This window comes from Oreochromis aureus, linkage group 8 (genome assembly GCF_013358895.1).
Source record: "Oreochromis aureus strain Israel breed Guangdong linkage group 8, ZZ_aureus, whole genome shotgun sequence".
NCBI lineage: Eukaryota > Metazoa > Chordata > Actinopteri > Cichliformes > Cichlidae > Oreochromis > Oreochromis aureus.
Genome location: NC_052949.1, coordinates 4,580,039 through 4,599,027, shown reverse-complemented (window position 1 = coordinate 4,599,027; position 18,989 = coordinate 4,580,039). Strand labels below are relative to the sequence as shown.

The window sequence follows — 18,989 nt, the reverse complement described above, 5'->3', positions numbered from 1 at the left end:
AAAACAAGCAAAATCCAAAGTAGAAACTAACATTTTCTGTGTAATCGTGTATGTGTACGTATTTAAAAAAAAAAAAAATAAAAAAAGCAAACTTCTACATCAAACCTCCAATATTGCAAAACTAAAACAAATGCACAATAAAAGATTTAAAGTTTTTACAAAAATGAATTCCTTACTGATATTAGGCACAACGGGAGAAACACTGCAAGTTGGGTTAGCATCTTAACCTTGTAAAGCTTTAACCATGAAATAATTGCTACAACATTCTGACATTTAATTATTCTGGTGTGTTTACATAACTTTCAGACTTTATATACACCCATCATTTTTGTGCAGTTTATTGCTTACAGTAGCGCTGCATGGGTCTGGCTGTATACAGGTTTTTGAGGGGAAAAAGAAATCACACTGATGTAGAGGTCTCTTTTTGACCTTCTGGAGATGCACAAACGATGAGGTCAGAGTCAATCTGCCCACTGGTCTCCTGTCTGCTCAGCATACGCCCCCTGCGGGCCTGGAGAGACATGACAGCACATGATTCAGACTGACTGCGTCGCTTGTCTTTTCAGCCCAATAAAGCGGCCGAGGACTTCATTCTCAGCACAAAGACGGGTTCAGTACCTTCCAGTAGAAATACAGGACGATATTCTCCAACAGCAGAATCAGCGGCAGGACGACCACTCTGATGCTAAGAGCTGTTTGATCTGATCAGACACATTCACAGTCATCAGGAGTCCGACAATCACTTCAACACAGAGTTGACTGATTCACGCCCATGTTTATATCTAAAATTTCACTGAATACTGAACATCACAGCACAACTACAGTTTGTCATTGTTCATTCAGTCAAAGAGCAGCGAGGGGAGTAACCTCTGGATTAATCAAACTTTGTTGTTTGGCCACATTAACGGGAGACATGTTGCATCATGAAAGTGAAAATATAACTGTGAATTTGCATCTCAGCAAAGGCTGCTGGAACATAATGTGCACATTTCTATCATGGCCACCAGCCTATAAGGTACAGGAGCGCCTGCTTTTTATGCCAACAGGCTGCTCAGTTCCCACAATAATCTTTAAGCTACATATCCACCTATTGGCAGAGGTCGTAAGTAACAAATGCTTTGTTACTTTACTTACGTAGTGTACTTAAGAATTTTCAGGCATCTATACTTTGAGTATTACTTTTTCCTTATACCCCCTACATTTTAAACAAATCTCTGTACTTTCTGCTTCTTGCATTTTCAAAACAGACTCGTTACTTTGTATTTAGAATAAAGCTAAAACCTTCATGTCTTAGGTTAATATATTGTTTTTACATGTGATTAAATTCCCAGCTTTTATTTCAGAGAATTGGGCTGACGTACTCAGCTTGTAAAAAATAACATAGTAAAATTTAAATTTGTAAGCCTTCATTTCTTCATACGCCTCATCTGAGGTAGACAAAACAGTGCAGAAAGTCTGAGGTCTCCACGTCTCAGCTCCACTTTACCTGCACAGCGACTGGCTCCTCCCACCATCCTGACAGGCTCTGAACAGAAACAGAGAATGATCAGTAAATCAGTAAAGTGAGTTTGAACTAAATTAATGCTGCAGTTTCTCCTCTACCTGAGCAGGTGAGTCCAACAGCTTTGCCAGGTGAGCAGCTGCTTCTAGCTGAGCCTGAGCTCCTACAGTCCAGGAGAGCAGACTCATGGCCTTCACACTGGAACTCTTTGCTCCACACTGGAGTTTCCTCTTCTCCATAGAGCCCCCCCTGGACAACTGAAGGAGACCCACAGCCAAGCTCCCTACAAACCACCTCTGCAGCCTGCAGGTCAAAGTCAGCTTCACACACTGAGGACCAGCTTTGGTTAGATCGGTCAGACTTCACCTCCAGTCTGCCTGAACACAGACTGGTCCCATTCATCAGCCTGACAGACTCTGGAGAGAGAGGAGAGCAGATCAAACAGAAATAGAGGAGGGAAAGCAGACGCACATTAAACAGATGACAGTAAAAAAAAATCGATTATAATGTTTAATGTGTAAAAGTTAATGTCACAACAAGAAATATTAAAAAAAGATACACAGTGGAATCTGAATTTACACTGATCATTCAGCTGAACTGTGACAGCTGTGCACAAATATGAAGAAGAAACTAAAAGCTGATGACAAAATTGAGTTAGGTTGCAAAACCAGTATAGTCATTAAACAGCACTTTGACTGAAGTCTAGTTGTGTGTTTTTCATGACACTTTCATGGTTTCTCACTTCCTTCACTTGCATCCCTCCCTCCTTTCTTACCTCCTCCTGGTGTGAGGACAGAGGTGCAACATCCAAATCGTGCTTCCACAGCTGCAGTCTGAAGACATTTCAGCTAATTATGCCATGCTGCACAGCTGGCTCCTCTGTTAGACTGACTGTCAGTGTCACACATCTTTATCTCTTATCAGATAATTAAAGACCGCAGGCTTTCGGCCTTTTCTTTCTTTTCTAGCTCATAAACTGTCTACTTGGATTACATCCTGGTTTCTAAACTCATAGTCACAACATGTAATTGTTCCCTTTTAAATAAAAAGAAATAAAAATCTGACACTGTGGCTCAGTGATCACACGAGCAATGGAAAGGCCGTGCAGAAGATATGGAAGACTGAAAATGTGATAATAATCAATAATCATAAATTGAAATAGGCAAGGAATTCGTATTTCTCTAAATTGATCTCAAATAACTGTGACAACTCCTGGGTCATGTAAACTCAATGGTCAGCCCCATTTTGGTCAGCAAAGGGAAAAAGCCACTGAGACGTGAACAGTTTTTAACTGGAACACAGTCGGGGGATGTTTAGCATTGTTGCCTCACAGCAAGAAGGTTCTGGGTTCGTGGAGTTTGCCCGTTCTCCCCGTGTCTGCGTGGGTTCTCTTCGGGTACTCTGGGTTCCTCCCACAGTCCAAAGACACACAGTTAGTGAGGTTAGGTTAATCTGTGATTTTAAATTGGCCCTAGGTGTGAATGTGAGTGTGAATGCGACAGCCTGGCAACTGCACCCAGGTGTACCACACCTCCTGCCATATTGTAGCTGTAATAGGCTCCAGCCCTCCGTGACCCTGAGTTGCATAAGCAGACATCGATAGATGGAATGACGAATGGAAAAAAGACACTTGGCTCTAGATCAAACCCGGCAACCAAAATCATCACGAACCCTCAGCTAATATGTGTTTTTAATGTCATCCCAATGCAAGAACTGGATCAAAAACGTTCCCGCCTTAATTCAGCCACCTGTTAGCAAGATATGATCCCTAAAATTCTGCTCCTCAAATCCTCTCTACTATTAGTTCATCATCATCTTACTGGTTTTAAAAATGCAAAGTTCAACCTGTCCTAAAGAAAACTACACTTTAGCCTCTCCTCTTAGAAAATTTAATATCTTTTTTTGTCTAAAATGTCATTAAAGTCTGTTGTTTCTCAATCAATCCTACATATGAACAACGGCAATATATTTGAGGAATATCAATCAGTTTTCCATACCCACCACAACTCTCTGTTCTACTCTAATTTTACTGGATCTGAGTTCTACACTTGCAATACAATTGACCAATAATAATTCATATAAACCACCTTGAATGATGTGTTAGAATCACTGTCCCTGCATGGTTTGCCTCCTACTTTTCTATTATAACAGAAATTTTGTTGTCTTTATCATCTTTATCATCCCTCGCATGTAGTGTTGCCCAGAGATCAACACTGGGTCCTAATTTCAGATAATAATGCAACTAAATGTCCTCATTTTGAGCGGTGAGAAAAATACAATATTGAATCCGATGACTTGCCTCTCTGACTTTTTTATGTTGTTTTTTTTTTTTTATGTCAGAAAAGTTTAAAAATTTAGTTGCTTTTTTTCTTAATTTTTTACCAGAAATCTGACTTTTAAGTTGTAATGAGGAGCAAAGCCTATGTTAGCATAATGGAAAGCACCCTTTGTTTATTCAAGCCAACTCTGATGTTGTCACAGAGATGTCTTACCTGAGCAGGTGAGCTCCAGGATGAAGAATGATGACAATGATGTTGCACACTCCCTCAGAGAGGAGCCAGACTGAACACAATTAGATTTGATCCACCACACAGATCTCTCAACGGACTCCTCTCTCTGTCCTACAGAAACAGCTGAGCCACAGTCCAGATGTTCACAGACCACAGCAGCTTCCTTCAGGGTCCAGTCATAGCCATAGACCGGTCTCCAGTGTGCCTGTTTCACCTCCACTTTACCTGCACAGTGACTGGCTCCTCCCACCAGCCTGACAGGCTCTGAACAGAAACAGAGAATGATCAGTAAAGTGAGTTTGAACTAAATTAATGCTGCAGCTCCTTTTCTACCTGAGCAGGTGAGTCCAACAGCTTTGCCAGGTGAGCAGCTGCTTCTAGCTGAGCCTGACCTTCTACAGTCCAGGAGAGCAGACTCATGGCCTCCACACTGGAACTCTTTGCTCCACATTGGAGCCTCCACTTCTCCATAGAGCCCCCCCTGTAGGGCTGATGGAGGCCCACAGCCAAGCTCCCTACAGACCACCTCTGCATCCTGCAGGTCAAAGTCAGCTTCACACACTGAGGACCAGCTGGGGTTAGACTGGTCAGACTTCACCTCCAGTCTGCCTGAACACAGACTGGTCCCATTCATCAGCCTGACAGACTCTGGAGAGACAAGAGAAGATGCCAAGATCCTAGGATTTAAAAGTTCAGTTTATTTCCCACTGGAGAAAACTGTTGCAGCAAACATAATAAGATTAAACAAACATGTCAATAAAACTAAATGACAGAAACTAAACCAAAATTAAGCCTAAATATTCAAAAGGTGCAAAAGTGGTAGAGTAATGCAGTTTGCCACAAAGCGCATCAGCAGCAGCAGTCAGGAGCAGAGTCCCTGGTGGCGGCCATCTGCCATGACCAGTTGGGGTGAGGGGAGGAAAGCATGACAAAGGCACACTATGGAAGAGAGCCAGAGATTAATAATAACTAATGATTAAATGCAGAGAGGTGGAAAAGTGGAAAAAGTGACTGAAGAAAAACACTCATGCATCATGGGAGTTCCCCAGCAGCCTATGGCCTAAGTAGTCTTAAACTTGGTGTAACTTAGGGCTGGATCAGGTGATCCTGAATCCTGACTAACTATATCCTTTATCAAAAAGGAAAGTTTTTACCCTAATCCTAAAAGTAGAGAGGGTGTCTGTCTCCCAGATCCAAGCATGTATAATGTAAACAGAACTGGTCCTAACACTGAACCCTGTGGAACTCTATGATTAACCTTAGTGTGTGAGTAGGACTTTCTATTTACTTAAGCTAATTGGAGTCTATTAGATAGATATGATACAAACCACTGCAGCACAGTAGCTGTAATACCTACAGCATGCTCTAATCCCTCTAATAGAATATTATCTTGAACAGTATCGAACACTGCACTGCGGTCTATCAGGACAAGCACTGAGATGCGTCCACTGTCAGAGACCTTGGGAAGATCATTTGTAACCTTCACTAAAGCTGTTTCTGTGCTGTGATGAGCTGAAAGTCAAATAAGCCATCGCTCTGCAGATAATTAGTTTGCTGTTTTGCAACTATTCTTTCAAGAATTTCTTTAGTTCCCACCACCAGCAGAATTTTACAGCACTCCATGTTGCACAAGATTGCAAGATTGCAATGTTTGTGATGCGTTGACTTTGATTTGAACTCATATGGATTTTTGTACACCAGAAACCATTGGACTGGATGTATATGTGGAAGTATTCCTTACACCACTTTATAAACTTTGGATACAACTGTGTTTTAGTGAAAATAAAGATCTCCAGGTCACAGGAGGAGAGGGGGTGTGAGGAAGCACAACTTAGCATAATGAAAGGCATCAAATCTCTAATCAGTGTTTATAGATGTCACAGATAATTACCTAAGCAGCTGAGAAAAAGGGTATCATGGGAATGCCAGGAACCTTCAACACACTCCCACAAAGAATGTCCAGATGGAAAACAGTCAGGTATGATCTTCCACTTAGAACTGATTGGGAACTCGTTTCTCTGTTCTACGGAAATGGCAGCACCGCAGTCCAGATGCTCACAGACAACAGCTGCTTCCTTCAGGGTCCAATCATAGCCATCAATATCAGTTTGCCCCCAGACTCCCAGATGTTTCAGCTCCAGTTTACCTGCACAACGACTGGTTCCTCCCACCAACCTGACATATTCAGGATCTGAACAGGGTGTAGAAAGTCAAGTCACTTTATTTTTTATCTAATAAGAATAGACAATAAAGAAAAACATTTGAAGAAACTATAAGATAAAGATAAGAAGAACACATGAATAAAATAAACAAACATGAAAGTTAGATAAAAGTAATATATGTAGATAATTAGATAATAGATAAAGAGTCATTTACAGATGTATGAAAATGTGTGAGACACAAAAAGACCTCTGACTGAACTAACAGCAAGAGAAAATTTAATTTATATATATCACAGTGGACCAATAAATAATAAATAAAATCAACTCTGTACTTAACAGGTAATCATTGCAGCTGATGCGCTGTCTTTTCTTACAGAAGTTCCACTTAAAAATCTAACTGCTGTATTTCGGTAATTTGTAATAACAGAAAATTAGAATGCGCTGGTCCAAGATAAAATGTACTGCAGTAATCCAGCTGAGAAGTAACAAGAGCTTGAATTACTGTTTCCACGTCTTTAAGGGATCAAAGTGTTTTTTTTATGGCAATATTTATATATTAAGCTGCCTTTTACAACATTACTCACTTCCTTATTAAAAATCAACAAGCTGTCCATAGAGATCTCATGATGCAGAAATGGCAGACAAAGGACCGAAATTAGCGCAGATTCTGGAAGTTAAGTCAAAAAATACAGAAATAACCACTCAAGGTAAACCTGTGGGTCGTCTACATAACAATGATATAAGATTTTATATTTCTCAAAAACTGAGCCTGCGGGGACGCCAGATTTAACACCAGAACATTAACGTCGGGTGAATTTCATTACAGTGATTAGTGTTAATGTGGTTTAGGGCTAATGAGACAAGAGTTATAGGAAGAATTTTGATTTAGGCTGAAAAGCTTCTTTCTGTTAGAATCAAACCATTTTTACACAGACCCCTTCAGACCAAATTTCTTTTTTATGCATCTTATGAGGATCTCATGAGCCCCTTTTCCATTAGTACCTACTCGGATCGACTCACCACAGATTGCCACTACTCAACTTGGATCGACTGATTTTCCATTACAATCCAGTACTACTAATTGTTGTCGTCATAGCAACACTGCCAAGCATCCTGTGATGTAATTAGTATGCAACAACAAAAGTGGAAATCGAGGTAAGAACTTACCTGTTGCTGGATCTGTGGCCTTTTCTCAGACTCGGAGGTAATGGCGTTGTTTTTTTGTAGCCATTTCCCTCATTGCTGGGTTTCAAAAGGGCGTTTTTGACTCATGACTCATCGAGTAATGCCACTGACCAACTAATTGGTGGCATCCAGTCCTGACCTAATGGGAACCCCTTAACTGTAGTGAACCGTGCTGAATCGATTCAAGTAGGTAATAATGGAAAAGGGGCGATGGTGATCTTATAATTAAAGCGTTAAAAGTATATAAGACGATGATACAAAGACAAATTTTTCCAAAACATCTGAAATAAAAACTGTGTTAGAAATAGAAACTGTGATTCGTATGATCACAAAAATCACCCTGCTCACTCTTATTAGGTGGATTTTATTTTCAGTAAAAGAATAAAGGTAGCTGAACCATATTAAATGTACAGCTCGTCCTCTACCTGAGCAGGTGAGTCCAACAGCTTTGCCAGGTGAGCAGCTGCTTCCAGCTGAGCCTGAGCTCCTGCAGTCCAGGAGAGCAGACTCATGGCCTCCACACTGGAACTCTTTGCTCCACATTGGAGCCTCCACTTCTCCATAGAGCCCCCCCTGGAGGACTAAAGGAGGCCCACAACCAAGTTCCCTACAGACCACCTCTGCATCCTGCTGGTCAAAGTCAGCTTCACACACTGAGGACCAGCTTTGGTTAGATCGGTCAGACTTCACCTCGAGTCTGCCTGAACACAGACTGGTCCCATTCATCAGCCTGACAGAGTCTGGAGAGAAAAGAGAAGATGAAACAAAAGTCAAAGCCTGCAGAGATGCAACAAAAACATCCATCCATTCAGGCATCCATCTGTCCTCTTTCGACTATCCGAGTTATGAGGACAAAGCTTAAGGCGAGAACCCCTGGCTTCCTTCTCCCTATCTACCTCCTCATCTGAGGGGACACTGACGTGTTCCCAGGCCATACAAGAGATGTAATCTCTCCAACATGTCCTGGGTCTCCAGGAGGCCAGCCACCCCGGATTAGATTAATGGCAGAAATCAGATTAGCACCTCCACGTCTGAGCCATGGTTCTCAGCTGGAAAAGGCTGGAGTGCCCACCTTTGTTAAGGATGAGCTGTTGCCACAAGTGGAAGAGTTCAAGTTTGTTTGGGTCTTGTTCACAAGTGAAGAAAGGGGGGAGCAGGGGGTTGATAATAGAAAATATCAAATATAGATTTTTTAAAAAAAGTTTAATATGTGCAAGTCTGTGTTCCAGCAAGAAATAACAATAACAATAACCACAAAGCATCGTCACAGATGCAATATTCAGTATGCACAGTTGGACTTTGAAATCAAGATTGAGGGTGCTTTTCATGATGCGATCTCCTCTCTTCCTTCACTTGCATTCTTTCCTCCCATCTTATGTCCACCAGTTGAGAGTGTGAAAGGAATGTGAGGACAGAGGAGTGGAGCAATTACAAATGAAAGAGTTTTGCTTGCACACCTACAGTTTGAAGAGACATCAGTTAGTTATGACATGCCGCAAAGCCAGATCAACTGTCGGACCAACTATCAATGTTGCACAGCTTCATCTCTTATCAGACAATAAAATACAGCAGGCCTTTTCTTTCTTTTCTAGCTTTTATTTATCTAGACAAGTGAATAGTGATGTGTAATCCGTGAATGAGCCTGCACAAAGAGCTGATTCTTTGTAGCGAACAACAAGAGCTGAACCTTTAGACTGTGTGGCTCACCCCTACTGAGAATCCATGCAGAAACAAGTGGACTTATTTTGATGAGCATGTGGCCAGTTACATGTAAAATCAGATAAAGATGATAATATTATGTGAAAGAAGGAAGAGGGGAAGACTTTGCAAAGACAAGTCTCCAAATGAAGAGCTATTTTTGAGCCATACACTCTGTAAATAAACTACTGTAGTTATTCTTATGTGTCAAATTTATAACAAACATTATAATAAAACATTCCCAAATCACAGGAAAAGAAAGGACATGAGATATTTACTGATGGAGTTACCTGAACAGGTGAGATACATGAGGTATGCATTGTAACGTGGTTTTAAGCATTCCCTCAGAGCAGATCCAGACATGAAACACTCAGAGTCGATGGACCACCAAGATCTGGGAAAATTCTCCTCTCCTTCAATTGCAGAAACAGCAGAGCCACAGCCCAGCCTGTCACAGATAACAGCTGTTTCCTTCAGGGTCCAGGAAGAACCATACATTGGCTTCCACTCACCCAAGTGGTTCACCTCCAGTTTACCTGTACAGTGACTGGCTCCATCCACCAACCTGACATCAACGGGGTCTGAATAGAAAACATGACGTCATCAGTTAAAGAATAAAGATAGCTTGAACAAGATCAAATGAGCAGGTCTTTACCTGAGCAGGTGAGTCCAACGACTTTGCCTGACGAGCAGTTGGTTCTTCCTGACTCTGTGCTCCTACAGTCCAGGAGAGCAGGCTCATGGCCTCCACATTTGAACTCTTTGCTCCACACTGTAGTCTCCTCTTCTACATAACCCCTCCCCTGGAGGACTGAAGGAGACCCACAACCAAGTTCCCTACAGACCACCTCTGCATCCAGCTGGTCAAAGTCAGCTTCACACACCGAGGACCAGCTCTGGTTAAACTGGTTATTCACCTCCAGTCTCCCTGAACACAGATTGGCTCCATTCTGCAATCTGACAGAATCTGGAGAGACGATAGTTTTAGTAGCAAGATATTGATATTATGACTTCTCAACATGATTGAATGATGCAGTCACTTAGTTTTGAATCTCTACAGTCATTATCTTTGGCTCACACATGATGCTTTTTTCATGTTTTCCTCATAAAATATTTAAGTGATAGACTTACCTGAACAGGTGAGTTTCAGGCTGAAGTAAGGGTCAGATTCCAGTGACACTGCACATTCCTTCAGAGAAAATCCTGACTTAACACAGTCGAAATCGATGCTGCATCCAGAGCTATCTGAGGACCTGGTAATGTCTATGTTAAGCGCAGAGCCACAGTCCAGATACTGACAGACTATAGCAGTTTCCTTCAGGGTCAAAAAAAAGCCATCCACTTTCTTCCAGTCTCCTTGTTTCACTTTCAAATTACCTGCACAGCGATTGGGTCCTCCTTCCATCTTAACAGGCTCTAAGCAGAAAGCAGAGTGTTATGAGATGAATATAATGAGTTTGAACCAAATAAAGGTGATGTTTTTCTTCTACCTGAACAGATGAGTCCAACAACTTTGTTACGTGAGCAGCTGCTTGTAACTGAACCTGATTTCTTACACTCCATTAGAGCAGACTCATGGCCTCCACAATGGAACTCTTTGCTCCATAATGGAGACCCCATTTCTCCATAGAGGCCTCCCTGGACAACTGACGGAGGCCCACAACCAAGTTCCCTACAGACCACCTCTGCATCCTGCTGGTCAAAGTCGGCTTCACACACTGAGGACCAGCTCTGGTTGGACTGGTCAGACTTCACCTCCAGTCTCCCTGAACACAGACTGGTCCCATTCATCAGTCTGACAGACTCTTGGAGATAAAAGAGAAATTCAAACAAGTCAAGAAAATCACTTAGATTCAAAATTCAAAGATTTTTTTATTGTCATTATGCAGTCATGATGAAATTCTGTGCGATAGTTTAAAACAGATGGCATATAAAACACAGACAAACACACAATAAATATGCACAATAAGGAGCACATTTAAAACAACATGAGCAGAGGGTTAAATACGTGGAGGTAAAGTGAAAGTTCTTTGGGAATCACTTTGTGGATGAAAACAATACTATTTATATGCCATATGCATTTATATGCACACTGAATAGATCTTTATTGTCACTGTTACAAGAACAATGAAACACAGTTTGGCAACTCCCCTTTGGCAGCATGTAGATTTTTAGATTCAGATTTTTTTAGGATAAGAGAAGAAAATAAAATGGTTTAAGAGGTGCCTACTGTGAGTACAAGAAAACAATGATTAGAATATATATATGTGTGTATATATATATATATATATATATATATATATATATATATATATATATGTACAACAAAACCAGGTCTCTCTGAAAGTTTCCCAATTATGTAGGAAGTCATGTTTAGGACAAAGAAAGTTTGCAATCTCGGAGTTTGTGTTGTGGTGTTTATGAATTTACTTGTGTCTGTGTTTTGTTGTCTTCTCCTTCATGCTGTTTGCTTTTCTCTCTTTACAAAAATTACATCTGGGTTTAAAAGAACACCTGTCAGCATTTCCTCACATACACACAACATACGTGTTAAACACACGTACTATCAGCACTGATGTCATTGCTGATGTCACTTATGGGCTTACCTGAGCAGGTGAGATCCAGGGTATCGACAGAGGACGATGATGTTGCGCATTCTCTCAAAGCAAATGCAGACTGAACACAGTCATGTATGAGCTCCCACACAGGTGTCCTTTCAGACACCCTACTATTTCCTACAGAAATAGCAGAGCCACAGCCCAGATGTTTACAGAAAACAGCTGCTTGCCTCAAGGTCCAATCAATACCATGCACTGCTCTCCATTCTCCCATATTTTTCACCTCCACTGTGCCAGCACAGCGACTGGCTCCACCCACCACCCTGACGTCAGGGTCTGACGAGAAAGCAGAGTATCATTAGTAAAGAAGTCAATGTACTTCTCCAAATAATAAAGTTAAAAAATCTTTACTGCTCATTCTCTTCTGTGATTCTTTATTTCTCTTTAATTTTTTTGTTTGTGTACCTGCTGAACTGTGTGTCCCTATAGGCTGGACGCCTGTGGAGAAAAGCAATGAATCCATCAGTATTAAGCAAGAACTTGACTATAAAGGCGCTATAAAGCGCCTTGAGGCGACTGTTGTTGTGATTTGGCGCTATATAAATAGAATAAAATTGAATTGAATTGAAATTGAATTGACTGGGGCTCAGTCATAGACAGGGAAAAAAACAAAGACAAAAATAAAACAAATTATTCCCAAAAAGTTGATTCTGTTCATCTGGACGTAGCATTTTCAGTGGGAGAAACGTTTCGTTACTCATCCAAGTGACTTCTTCAGTCTCAGCTGACTGCAGGTTTTCCCAACCTTATACACAGTTCCTTTGCACAATAACTGAAACCAGCCTACTGAATGAACAATGGGCTGTGAGGTCAGTTCCTTGATCATTAATGCAGTACTACTACATGCACTTTAAATCTTTTCTGTTACAGTCTAAAAAACAATGTTAATAAAGTTATTCTTTGTTTTAAGTTTTAAGTTTATTTTTTTTTTGTTTTAACTTTCTTTTTTTTTGTTAATGTTAATAAGGATACAATGTTGTGCAGAGATGTACTTCTAATAACAGTTTTATAGACAAATCATACAATTTATAGTTGCGAGGAGAATGGGGGGTGTGAAATGTTTTGTTCTTCCTAAGGGGGGTGTAGCAGAAAATAATTGAAAAGCACTGCCCTAAAGTATCCAAATCATAGACTCATACCACCTCTCTATCAGTAAATTTATCGTTTTGCCACTTACTGTAAACCTAAATACTCTTGCTATGACGCTTCCCCATCATTTTAAGCTTTGTCCCAGCTTCTCCTCACTTGCCTCCTTCCTGCTCACCTCCATCCTCTTCTCTGCTTCAGTACATTCACTTTCGGTTCAACACATAAAATACGTCCACACATGAATCCGTTTACGCTCAGCCATTGTTGTGAGTGCGCACTAGTGGTGTGCGGATCGATATTGAAATATCGATTCTTCCTATACCAGTTATTTATGTTCTAGAATCGGCTGTATAAATGTGTCGCAGCCCCTTGGCGTGACCTCCACAAACAGCCTCCACATGTATTTGCAATACATGTGGCAAGACCACTAACCTCGTCAAACACCCCAGAATAAATCATATCACAGAATATGATGAGCTTATGTTGAGGCGAACTGCAGAGGAGGAGAGGAGAGGAACAGGTGCTGCTAGGGCCAGACAGACATCTCCTGCAAAGTTTTTTAGTGCTGCAGGCAGGAAATGTGTTCAAATAGCGCACAACTGCAGGTTTTTGATTTCTATATGATAATTCTGCATTTTTAACCAATAAGAACAAGTAGTCTGTTGTCATGTAATCATATGAAGCTATAATTTGAAATATAATAAAACATTACGTTTTTGTACAAATTATCGGTATCGGATCAGTATCAGTATGTCCCACCGGGAGGAGGCCCCGGGGCAGACCCAGGACACGCTGGAGAGATTATATCTCTCGGCTAGCCTGGGAACGCCTTGGTATTCCCCCGGATAAGCTGGAGGAGGTGGCTGGGGAGAGGGAGGTCTGGGCTTCTCTGCTTAGGCTGCTGCCCCCGCGACCCGGCCTCGGATAAAGCGGATGAAGATGGATGGATGGATGGATGGATCAGTATCGTAGATACCACCCTGAATTTTACTTGGTATCGGATCGGAAAGGAAATCAGTGGTATCACACATCACTAGTGCGCACTCCAAGGGGCTGCGACACCTTTATACAGCCATATTTCACATATGACTAAGAAAGGCGGAAGAGGAAGTAGTTCCTTCCAAGTTAGACGATCCGAATAGTTTCTTTCCACTGTGTTCCTGTTAATGGTAAACTACAAATTTACCCCAAATGACTAAAATACTGCGACACATTTATACAGTCGATTCTAGAACATAAATAACGGGTATCGGAGGAATCGATATTTCAATATCGATCCGCACAATACTACTGATTTCCTCTTCAAGGACAGCTGGAACAACAACTCACCACCACCGACAAGCCTTATTGTCGCCTCACTCATGCGCTTCATTGCAATTTATGCTTGTACTCACCTTGTTTCTCTTGTGCCTAGTTGTGTCCACGGATTTTTTATCTCACCGCCTACAGTTTCCACCCGGACGCTGGACTTTGCTGCTGAATTTGCCACACTTTGGTTCGGACTCCCTTCTTCCTATCTCCTGCCTGCCTCCCTGCTCTCACAGTTAGACCACCTCAAAGATTGGACCCCCTTAAACTCACCCGGACCTTCAACAAAAAACCAACCTCTTCCTCACACATGCCTCAACCTGCAAACAGACAGCAGTCCATGTTTGGCTTCCGGCTCTGAATGTCACAGTTTAAGCCTCAGCTCACCTGTTGCAGCCACCGCTGCAAGCCCAAACTCAGGAGTAATCCCCTGTCATAGTATCTCGCCTGTTTCACGTATTAATCATCGTTCCCCTGTTCATAGTGAATTCATAGTGTAGGCTACTATCTCTCCAAGTACCCGCATTGCTCATAGTTGTATTTTGTGTGTTCCCTTGTACATAGCCATGCCCTGTTCATTAGTCTCTTATGTAAATAGATGTTAATTCACCATTGTATATAGTCACTGTTTCACGTTCACAAGCACTGTATAGAATCCCATCTTCTTTATTAAAAGTTATTTCACGCAGCTCCTTGTGTCTGAGTTTTATCTGTTCCGTGGGTCCACTCTGCCTCCGACGGCCTGTGCCGTGACATTTTCTTTTTTTTATCTGCTGCTACAAAAATGACTGCCAACAAAACAATTTACAATGTCCAAAAATGCACAACGACAACACAGAAGATATCGATCTATATCCAGGTGTCTGATTTTATACATTTTATACTGGGGAGGGGGGTCAGTATGTTTGACCATATAGTGCAACCTTGGTTTGAAAGTGGGTCAACAGAAATTTATTACCTTTCCTTAATATTCCTCCCATAGCACCAAGATAAACACAATGTTTTTTTCTACCCTTTCTCTTGTTTATGTATGCTTTTGCATTTACACACACACACACACACACACACACACACACACACACACACACACACACACACACACACACACACACACACACACACACACACACACAAATCCATGGAAATGCACATTTAACCATATTTAACTATTATAATCTGTCATTTGCACCTTAGCACCCATGACCACAACGGTCTTCTACATATAAAAAAGGGATACCAAACATTAAAGCTGACTTATATGTGTTGGATGCCCCAAAGTGCTTCTTCTTCTTCTTCTTCTTCTTCTTTTTTTAATTTAACAGCAGCTGGTAACACAAAGCATCCTACCTGAGCTCAACAGCAGCATCACCATCAGAACCACCAAGTGATCCATTTCCAGGTGGGCTTCTCTCTGCACTGATCATTACATGTGCTACACTCGCTATTTATCTATAACAGGAAGAAGTGGCACTTCCCTCTTCTTTATCTGATTTTGGTGGTTCTTGATTCGATGTGAAGCATCTTCATTTCACTCACTCTATTTCAAAGTCACAACATGTATTTTATTTGACATTTATTTTATATCACAATAAATCGAAAGTAATTTTTAGTCCATAGTTACTTCTGTCTCTGACCTCAACCAGAGACAGAAAAAGAGCAAAGTAGTGAATATGTGATGCCTGTAAATCTATACCATAGACATAGATATTGTAATGCCACTAACTGGTTAGTGAAGTCCTGGCTTGTCCTGTTTACATTATACAAGTTAACCCTCCCTTAGTTATGCTGCAATAGGCATAACTGAGTATTTTTTCTTCCATCGCCTTTCTCATTTTCTATGTGTTAATAGACCTCTCTGCATTTATTCATTACTTGTAATTAATCTCTGTCTCTCTTCCACAGCATGTCTTTATCCTGTTTTCCTTCTCTCACCCCAACCAGTCCTGGCAGATGGCCCCGCCCCTCCCTGAGCCTGGTTCTGCTGGAGGTTTCTTCCTGTTAAAAGCGAGTTTTCCCTTCACACTGTGGGTGTGCCGGGTCATATGATTGTTGTGGGTTTTTTATTATTGTAGGTTCTACCTTTCAATATAAAGCGTCTGGAGGCGACTGTTGTTGTGATTTGGTGCTGGTTAAAAAAATTGAATTGAATTGAATACTTCAGATAGAATTTATTAAATCATGATTTAAACAATATTATTAAATTGTAAAGGATTGTATAAACTCAGTAGGAAACTTGTTTCATGTGAAGTTTGTACAGTGATAAAAATATCTAAAGTCTGCAGTTTATGCACAGCAGAAAAGTAACAATATTGTTGTGTGTGACCACAAACCGCACTTGTTATGCTTCAAGTAAATGCACATGCTCATATGTTTGAGTAATAAAAATAAATACAAAAATAAATGAATGCAAACATATTCGTCTACAGTAGAAAAGTATGTGTTATTTAACCTTTTTTAGTTTCATTGTGTGTATGTGTGTATGCACAAATATATGACAACACGGCGTGTGTGTGTGTGTTTTTGTGTGTGTTTTTGTGTGTCTGTGTGTGTGTGTGCGATTTTCAGCATTAAGCAGCATCTTTGTTATTATCTGTCATCCTTTTCTTTTCATCTGCTCCGCCCCTCCCTGAGCCTGGTTCTGCCAGAGGTTTCATCCTGTTAAAAGGGAGTTTTTCCTTCCCACTGTCGCCAAAGTGCTTGTTCATAGGGCATCATATGATTGTTGGGTTTTTCTCTGTATCTATTATTGTAGGAAATAGTGTACAATATAAAGCGCCTTGAGGCGACTGCTGTTGTGATTTGGCGCTAAATAAAATTGAATTGAATTGAATGTTGGGGGTGAAGGTAACAGTGTTCCCAGTGGTAATCAGAGCACTAGGTGCAGTGACTCCCAAGCTAGGCGAGTGGCTCCAGCAGATCCCAGGAACAACAAGGATCCTCAAGCTCCCAGGCCTCTGGTAGAAGACCCGCGCTTGAAGGATAGATCGCCCACAGGATGGCTTTGCCTCTATGCTAAAACAGAAAAATATGAACAGTCAGAGGTTAAAGTGGGATTTGGAGAGTGGGGGAGCAATAAGATCTGTTATAGTGATTCAGCATGGGGGAAATACAAATTCAAAATCATTTCTGTTGTGAGCTCCAGTAGATTTTCTTAGTGGCCAAGCTATGATCAGCTGACCTGCTGCTTTTTGTAGATTTGCACCACCGAATTCAACGATGTCAGCAGATGTTTCACAGCTTTCTTGGCTGAGTTTCATTTCCTCCACTAACAATATACTGTATGTTCTCTTTATGCTAAACTGTATAAAGTTGGTATAGTGAATGAATTCAGTGAATGAATTGAAGCATCACCAGCTTTAATGTAAATTAAACTCTACTACACTTTATGAAAGCTAACACTGACCACCACAGCCACCACATATCAGTCAAACACAGTACTTTACTGTGAATTCACCACGTTAATGCAAGCATATTATAGGGATGTATAACCTTCCTAAAATTAGTAAATGATAAGGACTTAGAAAGAATATTTAGTTATTGCAAGTCTGATTTTAAAAATCAGAATTTATCTGTTGCATGATTAAAATCTGCAGTTTACGCACCATGGAAAATAAACAGTAACTTTGCGGTTTGTAACCTCAGAAAAGAGATAAGATGTTCCAGCTCACATTTAGCACAGAACCATGGCTCAGTTTCTGAGTGTCTAAATGAGTCTTAAAAAAACTGGACAGTCTGGGCAATGAGCTGCAAGAACATTTTCTAACAATTTAAGTCCAAAGACTTGTGCTAAAAGATTTCTTTCTTTGTCACAGCAGCTTTTTCTTCATCATGTAGAAAAACAATTAAATATGTAACTTCTTTACACTGACGGAAAGAGGAGTTCAGGTTAAAGCGGGCTGTTTGGGCGAATGTCTGAGTTTGACACCCCTGATTTACTCGGAAGGAGTGCAGGTGTCCGTGAGTTGTAGTCAGCATCTAGCTACAGAGGGGGAGCATAAAGGGAGTAACTACATGACATGATGTTTTACAGCATTTCTATCAGCTCAACAACATCATCACACGAACTGTGTGCTAGCTGAAGAAAGGAAAGAGAGCTAACTTCACTCAGAGATGGAGAAAGATAAGAAAGACAGAACAGGACGGGAAGAATAGATGATAGATTTAAAGATAAGGACTGCTCAGTGGTGTTTGATAAACTGGAAATTAAAGCTGACATTAAGTCCTCACGCTTTTAAATCAGATACTGAGTCTGTACATGTGACATATTGTTCAGTTTGATGTTTCATATTGTGAAACATCAAAACTGAAGTAGACTAACTGTGTTTTACAGGTTGCATGAAAATCCTCTGCAGTTTAGCAGGGTTCCTGCACCTGCTGAATCCCATTTTAACCTTCCATACTCATTTTTCTGTTTAGAGGCAAAGTCACCCTCTACAATGAAGGCAGCAGAAAGTAGAGATTTAAAAAAAAAAAATTCCTTCTTTTTCTCTGCTCATGTTCAACTTAACGGATTCAAGCTAATTACTTTTAGCAGAATTAAAATTCGTACTACTAATATTATTTTATCATTACATTAATATAGCGCACGGTTCAGTTAGCTTTGCACAAAAATAGCTGGCGCCTTGAGGCATTGGTTGTTGTGATTTGGCACTATATAAATAATTGAATAGAATAAAAATGTCCTCCAAGGGGTTACTTTTTCCTTTCTTACTGGGAATACATTTTAAAGCCTGTCCTTTTTCACTTTTACTTGAGTAAAGAAGTTGAATCAGTACTTCAGCTTTTACTGGAGTACTTTGTAACACTAGTATCTGTACTTCTACTTAAGTACAGAATGCCTGTATTTTTGCCACCTCTGGTCATCTCAAGAACTTTAATGGCTTGTAATCTGTCTCTTCATTTAAGATTTGGCCCATTT

The 18,989-nt window shown here is 40.7% G+C and overlaps 1 protein-coding gene across 1 annotated transcript; it reads right to left on the bottom strand.

Annotated features, from left to right (window-relative positions):
• Nucleotides 1-335: 335 nt before the first annotated feature.
• Nucleotides 336-5,352, bottom strand: LOC116328596 (scavenger receptor cysteine-rich type 1 protein M130-like). Its single transcript, XM_039616770.1, has 6 exons — nucleotides 4,345-5,352; nucleotides 3,994-4,275; nucleotides 1,603-1,917; nucleotides 1,487-1,525; nucleotides 619-701; nucleotides 336-511 (listed from the first exon to the last, which is right to left on the bottom strand). Exons 1-6 carry the CDS (start codon nucleotides 4,643-4,645, stop codon nucleotides 401-403), a joined length of 1,131 nt encoding a protein of 376 aa, XP_039472704.1. The 5' UTR covers nucleotides 4,646-5,352; the 3' UTR covers nucleotides 336-400.
• Between the last annotated feature and the right edge of the window lie 13,637 nt (nucleotides 5,353-18,989).